This window comes from Marmota flaviventris, chromosome 6, assembly GCF_047511675.1.
Source record: "Marmota flaviventris isolate mMarFla1 chromosome 6, mMarFla1.hap1, whole genome shotgun sequence".
In the NCBI taxonomy this organism is placed as follows: domain Eukaryota; kingdom Metazoa; phylum Chordata; class Mammalia; order Rodentia; family Sciuridae; genus Marmota; species Marmota flaviventris.
Genome location: NC_092503.1, coordinates 80,872,832 through 80,893,488, shown reverse-complemented (window position 1 = coordinate 80,893,488; position 20,657 = coordinate 80,872,832). Strand labels below are relative to the sequence as shown.

Sequence of the window (20,657 nt, the reverse complement as noted above, 5' to 3'; positions counted from 1 at the left end):
ATCAGTTTGTGATTATGCATTTAGAGTTTAAGATTATATATCCTTCTTCTTCTCTATTTTACCAGAAACTACAAAAAAAAAAAAAAAAAACAGGGGCCCTGGATTTTTTTGCTCTCAACTACTTTATGTACACACACATATAGCAAGCAAACTTTTTAAAAAATAAAAGTATACTTTTCTACTGCCTTATTCTAAACCTTCTTTATAAACACATAAATTATACTCATGTTCTTCATAAATATTAAACCATGTCACTATGACCATTTAAAACGTAAAACAACTTTTGACAGTTAAAATTGTTTATGGTTATACATGACCTTTTTTAAAATATCTTTATTTTTTTATGTGATGCTGAGGATTGAACCCAGTGCCCCACACATGCGAGGCAAGCATTCTACCACTGATCTACAGCCCCAGCCCTACAAATGACTTTTAATTTCCAAGTTAGTAGGAACCTCATCTTTAATTTTAACTTAAGGCTTTTAGTTTAAATTAGCTTTTTATTTTATTAGAAAATTATTAAAAGGAAGACATTAAGTCACATTGTAATAAAATCCTTAATACATGACTATATTTGGATTCTCAGTATCTGTTGTACACTATTATTTAGTAAGACTCATTACTTTCTGTAACCATAGTAGCTGTTTTCAAACTTTTAAGATATTCAACACATAAAGGTATGACCAAATTATAAAACTAAGTATGATAAATATGATTATGTATAAATATATTTGATTAAATATATATACATAAACATATGATTAATAACCCACTAACATAGCTAACATATTGATTCCACACTATAAATGCCAGGCCCTACAGTAAATGTGGTTACATACTCTTACTATTCCTATTCCATAAAGAAATTATTTCCCAAAAAATACAGCAACTATTTTATGGTTACACACAATAACTGTATAGTAGAGGTAGTCAAATTAAGATATTCTAGCATTAGAACTTACATTCATACTGCCTCATGAATTACCTGATGCTTCAAAATGTATTTATATACTAATGGGCAAAGAGAAAAACAAGTGACATTTTTAATAACTGTCAACACACATTAAACTAAGCCAGAAAAAAAAAATATTTTACCATTCACTTTCACTACTAAAAAAAAAAACTAGAATAAAAGCACAAATGCTTAAAGGCTAAAGGGAATACTGTCTTTTAAAATCTAAGGGTAAAAGTAGAAGATACAACTACAATGATATGTTGACAATCCTAAAAAGCCTCCTAAAATGGCTGTAAGAATTCAATGTGACAAACCTAACATTTTTAAGATTATTTTTTAATTTGAAATTTGTTTAAATATGGATTAAAGTTACTAATCCCTTAAAAATTGATTACTATAAAAAATTTTCAAATGACCACTTATTAGTTGTGCTCAAATTTAACACATGCGCCTTTTGATGAACAAACACTGGTTTATCTCTTCCCTCCATGAAGAACCTGCTTTATGGATGCTACCCCTGATGCTACCCCATTGAGATTCACTACTCTACAGGCTTAACCAGAGGCTCATGGAAGCTTTTTCAAACTTCTTATAAACCTTCCAACTCCATTCTCAATTGAGAATTACTTGCTATGGTAAAAGAAATCTTTGGTTACCTGTCTATAATTAATGGTTAAAATATGAATTAAACAAAGGTATCCTTTTTTAAAATATCATGCTACATTATCCAAAGTACAGAGCAGCAAGCATGGGTCAGATTTTAGGTTTCGGGAGCTACCTACTATTTACATTAAAAAAAAAAAAAAAAAAACACTTTAAAAATGTATTAAGTCATTCTTACCTCAGGTCTTAAAAAAAAGCTATAGTATACCAACTATTCCTCTGAAGAATAATCCACAGTTCTAGCTATGTTTCTAAGAGCAAAGATTACAGAACTCTGTGAAACAGAGGCAACTCTCTTCATCCCTTGTCCACCTTGTCCCAAATCATAGACCCTTATCATTCCTTTCTCACATTTCACATAAAACTATTTCTAGAATTTCAAGTGGAATTTGAATACTACAATCATCTTTTGAGGATGTGAACTGTGAAGCCTAGAAGGAAAATGGAAAGAAACTGAACTGAACGGCTTATTATCCTGCATCTTTATCTAAACAAACTTCTTTTGGCTTAGTATGTTATTTTATATAAACAGCTATCCTTTCTAGCCAAGAAAAGTTTGCCATTATCATAAGGTATTGTTAAAAGTTAATACAATATAAAGGATCTGAAAGACACTGCTTTCCACCAGACATAATATCATTAAGAACTTTCCTTAATAATTTTTAAAGAAAAATTAGTAATTTTGAAGGAAATATGATACAAACATCCTGGGTTTAAACTTGCTAACCAGGAGCATGGAGAAAACACTCTTTTGTTACCAGATATTGAACCTAGGGGCGCTTAACTACTGAGCCACAAGTCCAGCCTTTTTTTGTATTTTATTTAGAGAGGGGGGGTCTCACTGAGTTGCTAAGTGCCTCAATAAGTTGCTGAGGCTGGGTTTGAACTCTCAATCTTCCTGCCTCAGCCTCCCTAGTTACTGGGATTACAGACACGCACCACAACCAGCTGGAGAAAATATTTTTAAACTTCAGTGTCCCCTCATCTATATGAATTGGCATGCAACAGCCATCACATCAGAAGGTAGTCATAATTTATTAAATTATTTTCAACATATGATGTTCTTAGCATAGAACCTGACCATGAGAGTCAGCTATACTCCATATATCATGAACTACATGTTGACCCTTTATGTTGGGGGGGAAAAAAACCCTCAAATAGGGAGAAAAGTTTTGAATATCTTTTCAACAAATTGTTTAAAATAAGGTTAGATCAATTAAGACTTTATGAAATAAGATCCAACTAATATTTGGCACCAGTATAATCTGACTTGTCTTGGCTATTCACTTCATCCTTACATCTTCAATACTCATAAAATGTCAGGTTTTTGGATATTTTTTTCCCATTTTTTTGTTGTTGCTTTCATTGCTAGTTCAAACCCAGGGACTCACACATACTAAACAAGCAATCTACCAATGGGCTAAATTCCCAGCCCAGCATTTCACTTTCTTTTCACAATTCTGTCCAACCTAAAGACCTCTGTTGTTCATTACATTTTGATTTAACACTAGTATAATAGAATACAATTCTTATTTTTATGACTATTCTAGTCTATGATAAAATTACAAACTATTTACTACTTAATTACTCTATAAGACAGCACCTAATATTCTCAAAATTTCCAAACTTCAACAATTATAAATCTGTTACTAGTATAACAAAGTATGGGTTAATTTTTATCTATAACCTTTATAGCTAAATACATATTTCTGACTTTGTTTTTGCTGTAATAGCTTCTCCACAGAGTGATATACTTAATTTGTGTCACTGTTTTGAAACTTGTTTAAACATCATTATCAAATAAACTGAAGGATTCCCTATCTCATAAGTAAAGAAAACTGAAGTTCAAAAGTAACACAATTTGTTGAAGGACATACATTTAAAAAATTAAAAAGTGAATCAAGGCCACGTTTCCTAATTACAATTTTATAATTTTTATTACATTACTAATTCCTCCTCAGAACTTTAATCTCCCCTCATCATCACACAAGCTTGATCACTAAAAACTACATGTCAAGTCAAATCCTTTAAGTTAACTATTTTCAGAACTCTTAAATGCCTATAATTTCTTTATAACTAGAAATGTATGAGAATTAATATAGAACCTTATTAAAGTATCATAATTAAACTTGGCGGTCTATTTACTCTTAAGAAATTGTGAATTTAAAAAAAAAAAAAACAGCTTGAAAGTCTTATTTCCACAATTTGGTCAACCATAAAGAACTCATTTAGTAATTCAGTTCAAATTATCAATACAAATACCAATAAAAATTTGTCACTTGAACAGAATGCAAAACACTCTTACATATTTTATTCATTACAATCTGATTGCATCTTGCTTATAAAACAAAACCAAAACCTATTCAGAATCAAGATTTCCATAAACCAAATTAGGAATACCCTACTAAAACTCACTTAAAACACATATAAACACACACACATGCGTGACAAAACATTTGAAGTTTCGTTTTTAAGTCATATTTGCTAAGCAAAATTTGTGCAATAAGAAATCCTTTTTAAGACATCATGTACATTACATTTTGATTTAACACTAGTGTTAAATCAGGTGAAAAAAAATCACTGTCTACTAATTTAAAGATGGAAAAATCCTTCAATTCTTAAAATCTTAATACAACCAGTTTCGTTTTTTAGTAATGTTTCAGCACTCAAAATAACTATTACTTCATGTACAATGACAGTGAAATTGTTTCAGACAAGCATGTTTCACCAAATTGCCTAAAATTTGGTATTTCCACACCCCAGAAATAAACCAAAGTTAAGTGATATCCATTATTTTTTTTTTTTGCATTTTTGTATCATACTTTCTGCCCAGACAAGTGTGTGCCTGTTTTGTATCAGTGAAAGAGATCAAGTAGGTCAAACCAATATCACCACAGGCCAGGCCAGCTAACATTCAAAATCCATGGATTCTCTAGTACTTCCTCTGGAATAGGCTACCAACATCTGCACTGCCATAGATAACCTAGGGTCTATAATACAAGTCTCATTACAATTCAGTTTTAACTTAAGCATAAGTTATGCCAGACTATACAACCACCTAAATTTCCTTAATATCAAAATTTTTGATTCAATCATCCTTTTCCATCTGTAATATTGAACCTCCAAGACTGCTTTTAGTATGGATGGTAAGCAACTGATGACTACCTTCTCTGTGGTAACCAAAGATGCTCAATTTTATATGTATATAAAGCTTCCAATATTATAACTGTTGATTTTTCAGTGCTGTGTTCTCAAATTCCATTCAGATAAAAAAATTATAATTTTCACCAATTTGCTATGGCATACTGACTGACACTGCTTTGTATCCCATACACTCAATAATTCATTAATTCCAAAGTAATTAACTTTCACCAAATTATTCATAATTTCACCAAAAGAGCCTCTCACAAAACTAAAAATCTTCACAAATTTAAAATTTATTTCTAAAATGGTAAATTTGACTCCTATTTTTTTTTAAAGAGAGAGAGAGAGAGACAGAGACAGAGAGAGAGAGAGAGGGAAAGAGAATTTTTTATATTTATTTTTCAGTTTTTGGCGGACACAACATCTTTGTTTGTATGTGGTGCTGAGGATCGAACCCCGGCCGCAGGCATGCCAGGCGAGCGCGCTACCGATCGAGCCACATCCCCAGCCCGACTCCTATTATTTAACGTTCTTTATTGTTTTTAGATATAATTAGAAGAGTAACTTAAAATCCTAGAATAACTAGTTTCTAATTTTTTTCTAATATACTAATATAATACATGATTTTCCTGAAGTCAATAAAAAGTTCACTGAAACAGAAAGTAAAATAGACATGGTATAGTACTCTCTGCTAACTAAAGGATAGCTGGCTTAATATTACAGTTATTTTTCTATGACTTCTAGAATACTAGTAAGAATGAAATTAACCTGCTTGGTATTACTTGTCCAACCTAAGTTGCAAAGGATACAATTTTGTCACAATTGCACAGTGACATAATATATAATCACGAAATTGGGGTAAGAAAAAAATGACTTCAGTAGGTGAGAGGAATTTCCAGATCAAAACAAGTATAACAAAATCAAAAACTTGGGGTCCATCTTTCAAAAAACTCTGAATTAAAAAAAATTGACTCTGGATTTATTTACCCTAAAACTAACCTAAAGAATTAATTCCAAAGTCTCTATTAAATTGTTTAAAACATATACTCTTTAAACAAAAGATTGACAAAATACCTCTCTGATAATTTCTAAGAAGATTACAAGCTATTGTGGTTTTGAATTCCACAAATTTATACATAGAAGGAGCCAGATGAAAGAGCCAAGCTCCCTTACTTTTGTCTTGTGATCACTACCAACAGAAAAAAGCTTCATCAATTCAGGATATTTCAATCACCCAAATATTCCTTATTGTTCATTGTTCCACACCAAAAGTTACATTTAGAATTAGCAACATATTTTTTCTAAAGATCTATTATCCAAAAAGTAATTTATTTTTTATATTTACCAAATTTTTTTATTTTCTGAGGCTTTATCATTTCATCCCTGATCCTAAAAAATATACTAATAGTACCTTCTGATGTTCTTAAAATGGTGTTATTGATACTATAACTGCTATATTTGAAAAATTATACATAATTGTTTCTGAAATAAAAATGCTTTAAAAGAAAACTTTAACACCTCAAAGCTATAATTAGAACAATCTTTACTACCATTACTAAAGTTCTGTAAAACTATTACTAAAATTCTATAAAGCAAACCCCAACCCTTACATAGCACATGATTCATGCCCATCAATTACTACTCAGTCTTTAAAAGGTAGGAACTATTAACCCATTTTACAGATCAGAAAAGTGGACCCTTTCAATACTATGTTGTCTCCTAAAAATTATATAAAACACGGTGTTTAGGTAAGAACAATTCAACTCCCCTTTATGTTCACGCCACTTTGCAATGGGAGTCAAAATATTAAGAATCAAATGTACTTATTTCACTTAAAATTTTTGTAAATGCCTCAAAAATTTTTCAAAGGTACAAGTACTAACAGAATAATTAAATGTGTAAGCAATTATTTAGTTCTGTTCCTTCAGCACCTCCCCATATACTACTCCCACATAACATTTTATGTTTGTGAGATATTAAAGCCCTATTTTAGTCTAAGTTTCTATTTCACTGATAATTAAAAAACAAGCCAAAAAACCCCACATGTAACTCATCATATGCTGCTCCATCCCTTCCAAAAGAGACAGACATAGGCTGAGTCCTGAAAGTACCTCAATAGAGGGTGGGAATTCCTGACTCAAAAACCTGTCACATGGGGCTGGGATTATAGCTTCAGTTGGTAGAGCGCTCACCTGGCACATGTAAAGCACTTACAAAATAAAGGTATATGGTCCATCTACTATAAAAAATATTTTTTAAAACCGTGTCATATGTTACCTATTTTTCTAAAACTTATCTCCTAGGTTTTATATGTTAACTTCCACATTAATCAGCATCCTCTAAATAAATGCATACCTAAGATATATACTTAAGTAAATCCTATTCAGGGTTCCTATTCAACTCTGAATTTGAGACTACCAATAATCTATGAAAACCAGTACTTAAACCATGTGGAAAACATAATAATTATGGACCAACAAAGATGTATTCTACAACACAGTTAAGTGCCTCAAAAATTTTCATCTTTACAAAACATACTGCAACCAAAAAATAACATTATGAAAATTATTTATTTAATTTTCTAACGTGCAAGGTTTCTCCAGATCTACTTTTCAATTTTGGAAAATTAAACTCCAAGAATGAAACAATTGAGCACTTAAAAATAACACTACTATTTCTAGTTCAAAATCACAGAATTTCAGATTAGAAAAATTTCAATCCACTCTTTCACAAATAAGATAACTAGGGAAAAGAGAAATGCCAAGATTTTCCCAAGATTACCTGCAAGCTGTCAGCAGTGTTTAAGATACAATACAAAAAAAAAAAAAATCCTGACTCTCAACCTACTAAAGGGTCTACTAAAAATTTTTCCCATAAGATGTTAGAAATATGCAGACATCTCTAAAGTGACAACTAGAAAGCACACTTAATAAACCAACTAGTTCAATTACTCAAACTAAGAAACAAATGACAAGTTTTCCTTTGTCCAAAAAATACTTGGTTTTTTTCTTATTCTATAAAAAGTTCACCTATATACTTGGTTCCATTTAAAAAATAAGATTCTGACAAATATTTGAAAAATGCCCTTCTGCTTTAAAATTAATGTTTTTAAAAATTTATATAATCTGAATAAAATTATATCAGTGCCAAAACAAATCCTATCAAATTTCATTCATTTTGTTAAGAATGTTTTAAAACTCAACATAGATGGTAACAATTAGTCATATTTCATAATACCAAAAGCAAAAATAATGCTTGGATTATGAATATTTCCTACTTCAATCACACCTGAAATAAATGCACTGGTTTTATTTTTATTTTTTTAACCATCAACTTTAATACTGCTCTTTAAACTCCATATTCTTAACTGAAATCCAATCATTGTGATTCTATCTGCAGGCTAACTAAAAATGCTGATCAGTGCCCATAAGTACAAATATACACCCTTTCCTAACTTGCTAAGATTTTCTAATTTTTCTAGAACTTGCAATTTGACATTTGAATTTTCCCATTTAAAATACTGCTCAGTTTATCAGTTAATATAGCAATCATTCCCAGGCAGAAATAGAAGCTACATAAATTAGTTTTACTCACCTAATGGTCTTCAAACCATTATTAAATAAATTCAACTTGATACACAACAATGTAAAACTTGTTTTAAGTCATAAGAGTAAATTAAAACAATAGGAAATACTGCAAAAGAAATGAGCATGTGCTCACTTAGACACAACATTTCAGGATCTATCAAACAACAAAACAAAATGTGCTCAAAAACCTGGTAATCCAGAACATTTTTAAAACTAAGTCTCAAAAAAAAAAAAATCTAATGAAGTTAACCCAAGTAGCCACATACATAGATATATATTTGGACGGATATGAAAGCACCTTAAATGGTGCCTTGCATCCAGTATACACAGTAAGCAATATGCTGAATGAAAAAGAGAAAATGAACCAAACTCCCCGAGTTTAATAATAACTTTTAACTGCCTTATGAGTATGCCAACAAGACTGTTCTAGTAAGCTGAAAACTCTGAAAGCAAGAAAAAACACTTGCATGCAAAATAGGCTGATTTTGATAAGTAACACACTTAAGACAATTCTTACTGTACTTTAAATCTGAAAAACAGACTAGGAATATAAATTCTAACATGTGGAAGATGAGAAACACTTCTCCCCAATTAAATCACAGTTAAAAATTTTAAATGATTCCTAGAAGGAATCACAATTAGCTGCTTCATTTAAAAAAAAAAAAAAAGTAACATTACCGAAGGTCTCCAAGAAAACAGCAATTCTCAGTGACTTGCACTTAAAAGATATTTTGTAAAACCTACCCCATCTTTAAAATGGAATATTAATATTACCCTTGTGATAATTTTCTCAAATAGCATGGAAGACATAGAAATCCACTTACAATTTTTGTCAAATATTTATAAATAAAAATTTCAAATATTGGTTAGTAAATCTTGACCTACTTCAAACTCAATTCATTTTAACTAAGTATTGAATATAAAACTACCCTAAATCACTACTTGAAAAGTGACACAACTTAAGTGTGGAAATGAATACACTGCTAAGTCTCCATTAGATTTATTAAACTAAAGTACCCTTAGTATTTAACAGCTGTGAGTAATCATCTATAACTGACATTAAATAAGAGACTTAAGCACACAAAAGCTAGGAGATGTACTATACCCAAAATAAAATAAAAGCTATCAAAATTATGCTCATGACTTCACTTCACATAAGACATTCATTCTGAATTAGGTGAAACTTCCTGATCATTACAGAGGCCCTGATGAGGTAACATTAGTAATTATAAGTATCTCAAAGGAGTTACAATCTCTCATAAACTCAATGCACTGCCTAAATTTCAAAAGCTTGGTATGCCTCGGTGTGACTGCTTTAATTGTCCTACACACACATTCGTATAAACAACTTAAATCAGTTTAGGCAAAGAAAATACTATGGAAAGCATAGCTCCTTTTAAACTAAACTTTACAGTAACTACTTTTCTATTCACAATACTAAAAACGGAAGATCACTTTCAGGAAGCAATTTTTAGAAATTACTAAAATATTCACGTTGAAAACCCACAAAACTAAAAAAACAGGTATTTTCCAATCTATTAAACAAAATATATCGCAATATTAACACAAAAAACTTATCAGTCAAGTTCCATACTACAGTAGATATTTATCAAAACTCCCCAATGTCTTTCAATAATAGTTTTTAACTAAAAGTGGGGGGCATACCAAGAGAATTAACAAAATTAGAGAAAGCCTGTTAAAACTTCTGGTTTTACACTTAGGCAAATATGTTCCGGCAAAAACGCGCCGCTAGCCAACTATCATCACATACCGAACTCCTCCGATTAAAAAACAAAACAAAACAAAAAAAAAAAAACCCAGCTCTGAATTTAAGAAAGGGACGACCAAATTAAAAAAAAAAGAAAAGAAAAAAGAAAAAAGTCTTGCCAAGGTTCCGCAGCGGCTGAATAGCCTGCTTGTGAAATGCTAATGCCACTTCGATGCAGTTAGTCACCAGCTATTGTGTAGGGCAGGAGAAAGCCTAGCCGGCCGCGCGTGCAAAGCGAGCGAGCTTGCGCGCCCTCCCTCCTCGCGCAGCTCGCGCTACTCTCGCTGCCGCCGCTGCCGCCGCCGCCGCCGCCGCCTTGAGCGCGCCGCCGCGACCGCACGGACGCGCGCGCCGGCCCCTCCTCCTCCGGCCTTGCACTGCACAACACTCATGACGTATCTTTATTTCTAGCACATTAACAAAATATCACAAATAAATTGTCCGCAGCCCCTGCGGCCCGGGGGTGCGGGTCCCCCCAGCCATTGCCCCCTGAACCCCCCACGCCGGCCTACCAACCCTCCCCGTGGCCTTTGGAGCTTTCACGTTCTGGGGCCAAGTTTTTGTCTCTGTAAAAAATTGCGGGAAATTCAATTTTTATTCGACTCAGGGAAAAGTTTCTTTGCTCTGCGACGTGAATGCCTCACCAGATTCTGGTAGGTCCTGGGATGCTCCTTCCCGGTCCAGTCGGTGCGCCGGGGCAGCAGCTGCGGGGAGAAGACGCCCCGTGAGCGCGGCCCCCGGCCCCGGCCCGCCCGATCCCCTCCCCCGCCCGCCCCGCGCCCCGCCAAGGACCCCGCGCCCCGCGCCCCGCGCCCCGGCGGCGGCGGCGGCGGCGCAGCGGCCCAGGGGCAGCCGTGCGGCGGCGGGACGCGCCGGGCCGCCGCCGCCCTTACCTCCTTCTCGGCCACCTCGCGGATCAGCACCTGCAACAACAAAGCGGGGAGAGCTAAGCCCCGCGCCCCGGGCCGCGGCCCCGTCGCCGCCGCCGCCTCCCTCCCCCACGCCCGCGAGCGGAGAGCGGCGAGCGCCGGCCCGGCCCGCGCCGCGCGCCGCCGTACCTGAGCCGCCTGCTGACAAGGTCCATCTTCCAAGAACCGGGCGATGAGGAAGTAGAGCTCTGCGCGGGAGAGAGGAACGGGGAGACACACAGACTGAGCGGCCGGGCGGCGGGGGGCGGGGGACCGCGGGCGGAATCGCCCGGTGCCAGCGGCCCCGCAGCCCCCCGACTTACCCGATCGCAGCTCCGAGAGGCCTTTCCTCTCACAAGACATGTTTATGGGTCACTTCGGGGCCGCCGGCGGGACACCCCGCCGCCGAGGGGAAGCGGGGATGGTGCCGCCGCCTGCCCTATAGCTGTCAGTGTGTGTTCACGAGCCGAGCCTCGGCTCCACCATTCAAGCAACGGCGGCGGAGGCGGAGGAGGAGGAGGAGGAAACAACAACTCTCAGGCAGCGGCTACGGCCGTAGCCGCCTCCGCCGTGGATCCCTCCGCCGCAGAAAGGAGTCCGCCGCCTTGGCGGCCCGGGGTTCGCTGGGGTCCTCGGCCCGCGCCCCCGTCCCCCCACCCGGGGGACAAAAAAAGGAGTGCCTCCGACCCCTCGCCCCCAGCGCCCGGCACCCGCCACGGCGCGACCCTCGCCCCTCCTCCTGGCCCGGAGCGCGATTTATTTATTTATTTCCAATCGGAGAAGATGTCGGAGCCGAAGCCGCCGGTTGGCTGGAAGGCGCTTTCTCTGTGGAGGCCGATATCGGGAGGGAGGGGGCCGGGAAGGATTCGCGGAGGGATCTGACGCACACGGTGCCGCAGCACTGGGTCTATTCAGCGGCGCTGGCTGGGGCTGAGATGGAAGTTAGTTTCTATGTAGCAGAAATAGGAAACAAATGAAGCAAAACTGCCCAAAGAGGGGAAATGCCCCGAGGATGGGTCGCACTCTCACGCGCGCATACAGACACACGCAGAGAGCACTCTCACGCTGAGCAAACTCGTGATCGCACTGTCTTGCCCGAGTTGAATGATAGTGTTTGGTTTCTGTCTCTTGCCATGTGCATGTGTATAAATGCTGCGGATTGGCATCTGTGTAAGTCTTGTCCTGCGTTATTTCTGCAGCCTATGCAAGTGTTGTGTAATTTATTGGAGTGCTGTATATTGAAATTGAGGTTCGGGCTGCTTTTTGTTAAGCACTTGGCGTTTTGGAAACCCGTTATTTGCTGAAGCCACCTCTGCATATTTCTTTTATTACTACCATTGCCTTAAGCGTACGTTTTTTAAAAGATTTTTTTTTTATTGTTAAACCACGGCAAAGCGAACTCCTGATTTGTACTTCAGATACTCTTTCCTGATTACAAAAAAAAAAAAGGCTAGTGATGGCTAATTAGGGATTTGGGATTTGAGAACCTTAAAGCTTTTTAAAATGTTTACAGGAAGGGATAATGTTAACGTGAGTGAAAGGAAGGGACGCTAATATTTATCTTTTACTGATCTAGAGGTAATTTAGTGACAGATCGATAACCTACCCGAAGGATACTGAAAGAGTATACCACCGTTTAGCCAAGGTGATTAGTGATTAAATAATTTAAATTATCTGTGTATCTTGCCGTTGACTTCGTCATGCTAATTAATGGCTTCTAATTTGAGGTATAAACCATTACTGTTTACAGTTAATCACGGAAAGACTTCTTGAAAACTGACGAAAAGAGAAAAAAAATAATCTTTCGTAAATCAGTATGTAATTACCGGTTTTATATGCTAAATCATACATCTGTATGTTGCTGATGAGGATAAGGGCCTTGTTTTTTTTTAAAAAAAAAAAAAACGAATATGGGTGAAATTAATGGAAACAATAGAAAAAAAAACATTTGTTAGAAAACAAGGACACCAAAGATATTTATCTCCGGATGATTTAAGCACTTTCCAAAAAGACTTGAGAGTTCAATTCTTTTTAAGGTTTGCATCTTAAAGGAAATTAGGGTAGTCATTCTTTTGTTAACATTTAACAAAAGATCCTCCTTAAAATTTTTAGATGATAAAATGCATATTATGGGTTTGGTTTTAAAAGGTTATTTGTGAGGAAAGGACCAACAAGCTGTATTGTGATTTTCTAGATTGTTTCCTCAAGCCTTGTACCCTCCTAGCTCCTTACATTCCTAGTGGGAAATACTTGCTGCTGTTGCCTTGGGCTGTGCACTACAAGACAGCACTGTTGTAATGCCCTGTACTAAAACATCCAAAAATCATCATACATGGAAGGAAGAAGGAGAAAAGCCTCAACCCCTTTGGAATAATAGGATGTAAAATTACCTTTTGCAACTCTATCTTAACAAAATAAAAATGGGAAGTTACCATGATTTGTCCTATTGCAGGCTGGTTATCAGAATAACTGTTATTTCTTGACATAGCTATCTTAGATTTCTGAAAATATTTGCATCTTTAAAAACATTTGATTCTATTCTAATTATTATAGGCAAAGTAACCTACTTCTAGATGGTTAGCCAAAAAATAGAGATATTTTACATGCTTTTTTTTTTTTTTTGCAGTTGTACTTATTCTCTGATGCTATCTTAACTTTTTAAAAAGTATGTTTTTCAAATAATCATGGTATCTTACATTATTGTGATGTTCTTCAAATTAACAATTTTAGGAACTAAAAATTCAAATTGGGAATTTCGGGTTTTGAAATGCTATTATTTTGATATTAATTTGAAATGATATTAGTTTGATTCTTACCAATAGATATTTTATCCTTATAAAGGAAAATAAACCAAAGTATGACAAGGAATATAAAATTACTCTGAGTAAAGTTTCAATATATATCTTATGGGAGTGATATAAATATGGACAGCTGTTATGATTGTCTCATGTATGTTTTTCATTTGAGAAGCCATGAAAGCTTTTTCCTAAATATGCTACTAGTACCTAGCTTCTAAAAAATTTTTCATGAAAAGTTTCCTTTTTTAATGATATTCCTGTCAATTTTACTAATCTTTGACAATATTTTTAGTTTCTTTTTAAAATATTCTATTTGAAAACAGTTGAAACACTGCCTTTGAACTAATTGCTATAAGTTTGTTATAAGAAAATATAGATTTCCTGGCAAAAACTTCTCTGCAGCCAAATAAACTAATTGTTTTTAGCAACAGATATTAAGTTGAACTTTAGCCAGTCCTTCAAATGTAATTTAAAAAAAAAATTCACACAATCTTTTAATTTCTTTAAACATAAAACACTTTTCTGAATTCTGGTATCATAGATTAACTATAAAGTTTATTAAGCAATTTATTATGTGTATGTACACAAAAAGTTTATACATATCAAATAGAAAGAAAATCTTATTTAGAATTCCTACATTGTAGATCCCAAAGTAATGACCTTTACAGTTCTTTATTTAACTAACTCTTTTGCATATAAGGATAATTCAGATTTCATCAATAACCCTTTTTGTTTATTTATCTTAACTTTTTCTGTATTTCAAAAATAAAATGTCAGCTTAAAAAGATCTTCATACATTTTTAAATAGGAAGGCCAAAAAAAAAAAAAAAGTTCAAATTTGGAAAACCAACAACTAATATTTTTATATGATACTGTCTTTTTAAGAGAATTATAAACTTTTTTAAAATGAGAAAGTTTCTGTGAAATTCATCACTACATTTCATTTGGCATCATATGAAACAAGGTAAACATTTAATAAAAACTTTTGTCTTGATCTTGATAAGCCATTATTCCAGTACAATTTTGCTAGTTCTATCTGTTCTAGAATAAGATGAGACAGAATTTTTTAATTTGAAAAATTCCATTACATTTATGAAATATAGTATGGGAAATAATACATAACAAAAAATCTCTACAAATAAAACTTGTTAAATATATGTTAAATCTTATTTCTATCTTGATATTATACTGCTTTCTCTAGCAAAAGTTTTACCCTATGAAATACAGAAATAGAAGACACCCTTTTCCACAAAATACCTGTAAAACTGCTGTCAATACAATCTTGTTTAATAGACCACACTTCTTCTTGTGAATCGCTCCCCAATATTGTGTGTTTCTGTCTATGCTTGCCTTTTTCTCAGCATATGCACCATCCCTCTTCCTTCACAAAGTATGAATATTTATCAAATTTGAAGCACATGAGTAGATATAATATTTGATTCCTACAGAAAGAACAAGGGTAACCACTTTTAAAAAGCCATTATTTAACTTTTGTTGTTGTTATTTAACATTATTTAACATTTTTCCCTGACATCTCACTGAAAAACCTTTTAAATTAGAGCACATTTTCTTTTAATCTGTAACAAAGATTATCTGGTCCCCAAAGATTATATAATCCCTTCTGTATTTACATGTTGTTAGTAATTCTCTCAACCTTTTCCTCCTCCAAATTAAATAATCCTAGTAGTTTAGATTTTTTATAAATCTTAATCTGCAAAAGAAATACACATCTTCATGGATTAATTTATGTTTATTTTCTAACTTACTTCATGAATTTAACAGTACAATTACAAAGATTAAAGGAGAAAAACAATTTTAGAACATATTTCCCCTAGATTTGGAGCAACACAGTGGATAAAGTAGAAAAAGCTGTTCCAGATGGCAGGAAACATAAAGGAGAAGTCTGCAGGCTTGTTCTATCATAGGAGGATGGCTGATGGACAGGGAGTGGGCTAGCCTGAAAGAACAGTGGAAGAAGAGAAGGTAGACATGCGGGGAGGGAGAATGCAGAGGCTCTGTAAAGTTGCTGGTGATTGTGTTTCAAATAAATCATACTATTATAAAAGTGATATTAAGATTTGATTTAAACAGTCTTTTGCCTTTACTTATGCTTGAATTCATAACCTTCAAGAATCCAAAAAAAGGAAAATAATTTTAGTTATGGAAAAATAAGGTAGAAACTTATCTGACAAGTCATGAGGAATCTGTGCATAATAGAGATACTAGGAACCAAGGACACCAAAATTAAAATACTATTGGTGAAAAAGGAGAATGGTTTGAAAGAAAAATATCTGAACTGGTGTTCACTGACTGTAAGGTCCAACTCAAAATTGAGAATGAAATTAGATTTAACTGACTTTGTAATTTAAAAAAAAAATGTTCTTTTCAGTTTTAGAAGTCTTATAAGATGCCTAATTATACAACCTTATTTATAAATTGCTCCCTCCCCATATATATCAGTACGCAAGTCTGAGCTCGCACACACTTGGTAAAGATCACCTTGACTGTCACCTTTAAAAAAAAAGGGACTATAATGTTTTAGTTGTAGTTGGACACAATACCTTCATTTTATTTTATATTTATGTGGTGCTGAGGATTGAACCCAGTGCCCCGCATTTGCTAGGCAAGCGCTCTAACCGCTGAGCCACAACCCCAGCCAGTTATAGTCCCTTTGATGGATATGCTCATACACATTTATTGAAATAATGATTAGCTAACTAACACAAAGAATGAGTTCTATCTTAGAGTTATAGAATTTAAAATAATATTGGTAGCAAGTAGATCTTTCAGCTGAGATGTGTGATAAATTTTAAGAAAAGCTTATAATTTCATTTTGAAATTACAAGTAAAATCCCATTGCACTCATAACTTTTATGCTTACTTTTGAGTGCATGAAAATATAATTACAGATAAAAATGATTATAATGGATTTTAAAGCCTCATCAAAACTTACCAAATGACTATGGTTTACAGACAAACTAAGATAGCCTTTAAGTGGGATACTGTAATAAGAATATATGTGCTATTTCCTCTCAACAGTCCTCAGAAGTAATGTTACTGGCCACCATTAGGGAATGTGTTTCTTAACAATGTTGAATAAGTGGTATCATACAAGAAGGAAGAAATGTTTGTATAATACCATCCTCACCTCTGTGATTTGCATGTTATACTTTATACTTATTTTTATCATTCAACATTTTAGGTTTTTTTGGTAAATGCATATATAAGATCTCCATATTTCCTTTGATATTCCCACATTTTCAGTTTTCTCAAAGTGTCTATAAAATTTCATTCTCTTTCATCACTGAAACTTGAGTTTCTAATGGTAAACCAAATGTGAAAAATAAGATGTCATTAACTTAAAAAAGTTTCCATTTTATATTAAGAACTCTAAAAATACAAAGGTGAATTTATTCTTTGCTTCTTACAGTTGGGACTGTCACACGTTAAAATCTTCAACATTTCTTATTTTCAGATGTCCTGGCTACTATACAAAAGATAAGAAACAATTTATTCAATTGGTGTCAAAAGGAGGAAAAGTCTTCCTCTTTTCCTCTACTTTTCAGTAAGGAAAAACAAATGAAGTGCTAAACAATGTATATATGCAATGTGTATATGCATTTTTATATTACTAAATTTTTCTTATTTCAACACCTTTGCTAAGGTCAAGGTAAACATGGCCTCTTCAGATGTTAGATTTTACTCAAAGGATATACTGAATTTGTAAAAATTATTTTGCATCTCTCAGACTCTAATTTGTGAAGTTTATAGGACTTATATTGACTAAAGCCTCTTTGTGGTTAATATGGCTTAATTTCACTTCTTTAATATATTCAGATTGGGAAACTGACTCAATTTTCAGGACTAGATCCCATTATACCTAAAAAAAAAAAAATTAAAAAGCAATTTGTGTTTTACACTTGATGGCAAATTTCCATGGCTCAATAGTGTAGATATTTTCCCCTAATATCTATTAAAAGTCATTCTTCTATTAGAATAATAATTACAAAGGTCATTTCCTCTTTCAATCACCCCATTTATTTTCTTTCTCATTATTTTATCTTCCTGTTTCCCTTTTTAATACTAAAATATTTTAATATAAATTGTTTTCTAAATGTTAAAAATAAATAAGAACACCTATCACAGTTCAAATGACCTGCATTATTTCTATGAAGTCCTTTCTTTTGCATGGGCAAAACTGAGTTGACAGAAACATCAAATCAATCTCTAACATCTGTCACTGTGCCCATATACCATTCTTAATATTATGGTATCTTCATGGCAATATCCTTATTTTCTGCCTGTGTGTCAGTGGAAGTTTGACCCCCATTATGCACTTTATTCCACATAACTCACCCAAAGTTGATCCAGGGTATGAGAGCTAATCTGAGACAGCCGTGTTCCCAGATTGTTTCAGGTACACCTGGAAAGCAGAGGTTTCAGTGATAGTCTGGCCAGTCTCCAGAAACAATCAATTATTAAAATCTGACTTTATTTAGGAACAATAACTCAATTTATTGAATGCACTGCAAGAGATGAGTCAATTGCTGTACATAGTATTCAATTTAACTAGAAAGAATTCCCATGCCTAACATAGAAACAATGAATGTACTCATTACATATAGACTTTGTTTTTGTATGTTAATTGATTTTGGTACAAAGTCTACCAAGTTACAGCAAATTAACATAAAATTTGTCAAATAATCACTTGAGTGTAATATAGATTTATGCAGTTTTTTCAAAACACTTTGGAATGAGGGTATGATTTTCATATTTTCAAAATTAACAACTAATTTCCAACAAGTTAGCTTTTGTTGTATGAACTTAAAGAGTCAGTCATACAATATGAAGTCCTCTAAGCCACAATTATATTAAAACTTACAAAGTAGAGTTGAGTTGCATTGACTCAGAAAATTGTGAGATGTACAGAGTTTTTTTCCTTTCCTTTTAGCTTTTAAAAAGTTACAAACATATATTGTTTAAAAATGTAATCTTGGTCTAGGGATGTAGCTCAATAGTAGAGCATTTGCTTTATGGTCGAGGCCCCAATTTCAATCCTCAACACTACAAAAGAAAAAAAAAGTTTACTTCTCTTTTATTAAGATATTTATCTTTCTAGAAATCAAGTTACATTAAATCAGGAGAAATTTTTAAAACTCTTTTTTAAAAATATTTATTTTATCTCTTAGTTTTAGGTGGACACAATATCTTTATTTTACATGTATGTGGTTCTGAGGATCAAACCCAGTGCCTCATGCATGCTAGTGGAGCACTCTACCACTGAGCCACAACCCCAGCCCCTTAAAACTCTTTATTGTGGAAAAAGTTCAAACATTTAAAAAAATAAAGAGACTAGAAAGATAACAACCCCTACCCCCAGGCACCCAATTCCTAGTACTCATAATTACCCACATTTTGACAATATGGTTTTATCTATTTACCCCAACCAGCCCCCTTTTTGATTGAAAGTTTAAAGTAAATCTCATTGTTACCTCTATAAAAAGTTTGATGTGTACTCCAGAAGCAAATTCCTAACTTAGTTCCTTTATTGATTGATGGAGTTATTTATTTACTATCTCATATTAAACACTTGTTGAGTGTAGTATCATATTCTAGACCCTGCATTAAAGCCATGAAAATTGTTTGGTCATGTCATTGGAACCCTTTTTAAGAAGTTCTCTGGTGATTGGAAATGTAAACTGCTAACAATGGAATTATATTACTAACTACTAAATGGGTTTAAGCAATCCATGATGCTTCATGACTCCCAGACAATCTTTAGTATGACTTGTGAGATCCATACTTACCTGCCCCCATCAAACTCTCAATTCTATCTACTGGACCACAATCACTTTACAGTCCTTCTACATGAACATATTTAGTATTCCAAATGTCTGTTTTATTTTTTGCCCATACTGGTCTCTCTTTCTGGGATCTTTACCTCCAAACCAGGTAATCATCACCTCTTTGGAAAACCTGACTTTACCCCTCTCTTCCCAGAGAGCTAACAACTAGGTATTCATCCTTTGTACTTCCAAAGAACCTTCTATATGTCTCTACAGTAGCACAGAATTTGGATATATTTTAGCTTTATATTTTTCTGACTCACTAAACTAAGAGATTTTTAGGACAATTCCTGAATTTTGGAATGCTGTATCCCCATGATATGGAACAATTCAGAATACAACAGGCACTTAATATAAGAGGAATATTTTTTCCTCAGAATGTGTGTGTCGAGTAAATAAACCATGATCATTTCTGGAGTTATATTAGGGTGGTTCCTAATATGGCACATGGAACCACTGATAGTTTTTTCATTGAAATGAAGGAAACAAAGAAAGCATTGTATTTAAAAGAAGCAACAGAAAGTCATGTGACATTTGGATATTAGATTTACCCTTTTGGTCTTTATAATGTTATTATTTGAATATAAAAATAAAGAGATGCTATGATTGATGAAAGAAGTTCACCGAATACAAAATAATAGCATACTATCATCCTAATAATGGCGAATTTGTGGTCCTAAGTTAAAGTAATGGACATCACTTCTCCTGCACCCACCTCAAATTCCCCTTTGCCTAAATATTTAGTGTCAAATCAGGCTGGTACAATGTTCTTCCATATCTTATATCTCCACCTAATATTTTGAACTCTTAAGAATCAGAGGTAAGGGCTGGAGTTGTGACACAGTGTAGAGCACTTGCCTAGCACACATGAGGCACTTGGTTCATTCTCCAGCACCACATAAAAAACTAAACAAAATAAAAGTATTGTGTCCATCTACAACTAAAGTATTAAAAACAACAACAACAAAAAGAGAGGGCTGGGGCTGTA

General features: G+C 34.3%; 1 protein-coding gene across 1 annotated transcript in view; it reads right to left on the bottom strand.

The window, feature by feature from the left end:
• Phip (pleckstrin homology domain interacting protein) overlaps positions 1-11,537 on the bottom strand; it is a 125,869-nt gene extending 114,332 nt beyond the window's left edge. The window contains exons 1-4 of the mRNA XM_027928102.2: positions 11,349-11,537; positions 11,176-11,234; positions 11,011-11,040; positions 10,762-10,821 (exon numbers count right to left, since the gene is read on the bottom strand). Of these exons, the coding sequence (XP_027783903.2) occupies positions 10,762-10,821; positions 11,011-11,040; positions 11,176-11,234; positions 11,349-11,388 (189 nt within the window). The 5' untranslated portion in view covers positions 11,389-11,537. The remainder of the gene's footprint in view (positions 1-10,761; positions 10,822-11,010; positions 11,041-11,175; positions 11,235-11,348) is intronic.
• Positions 11,538-20,657: the final 9,120 nt, after the last annotated feature.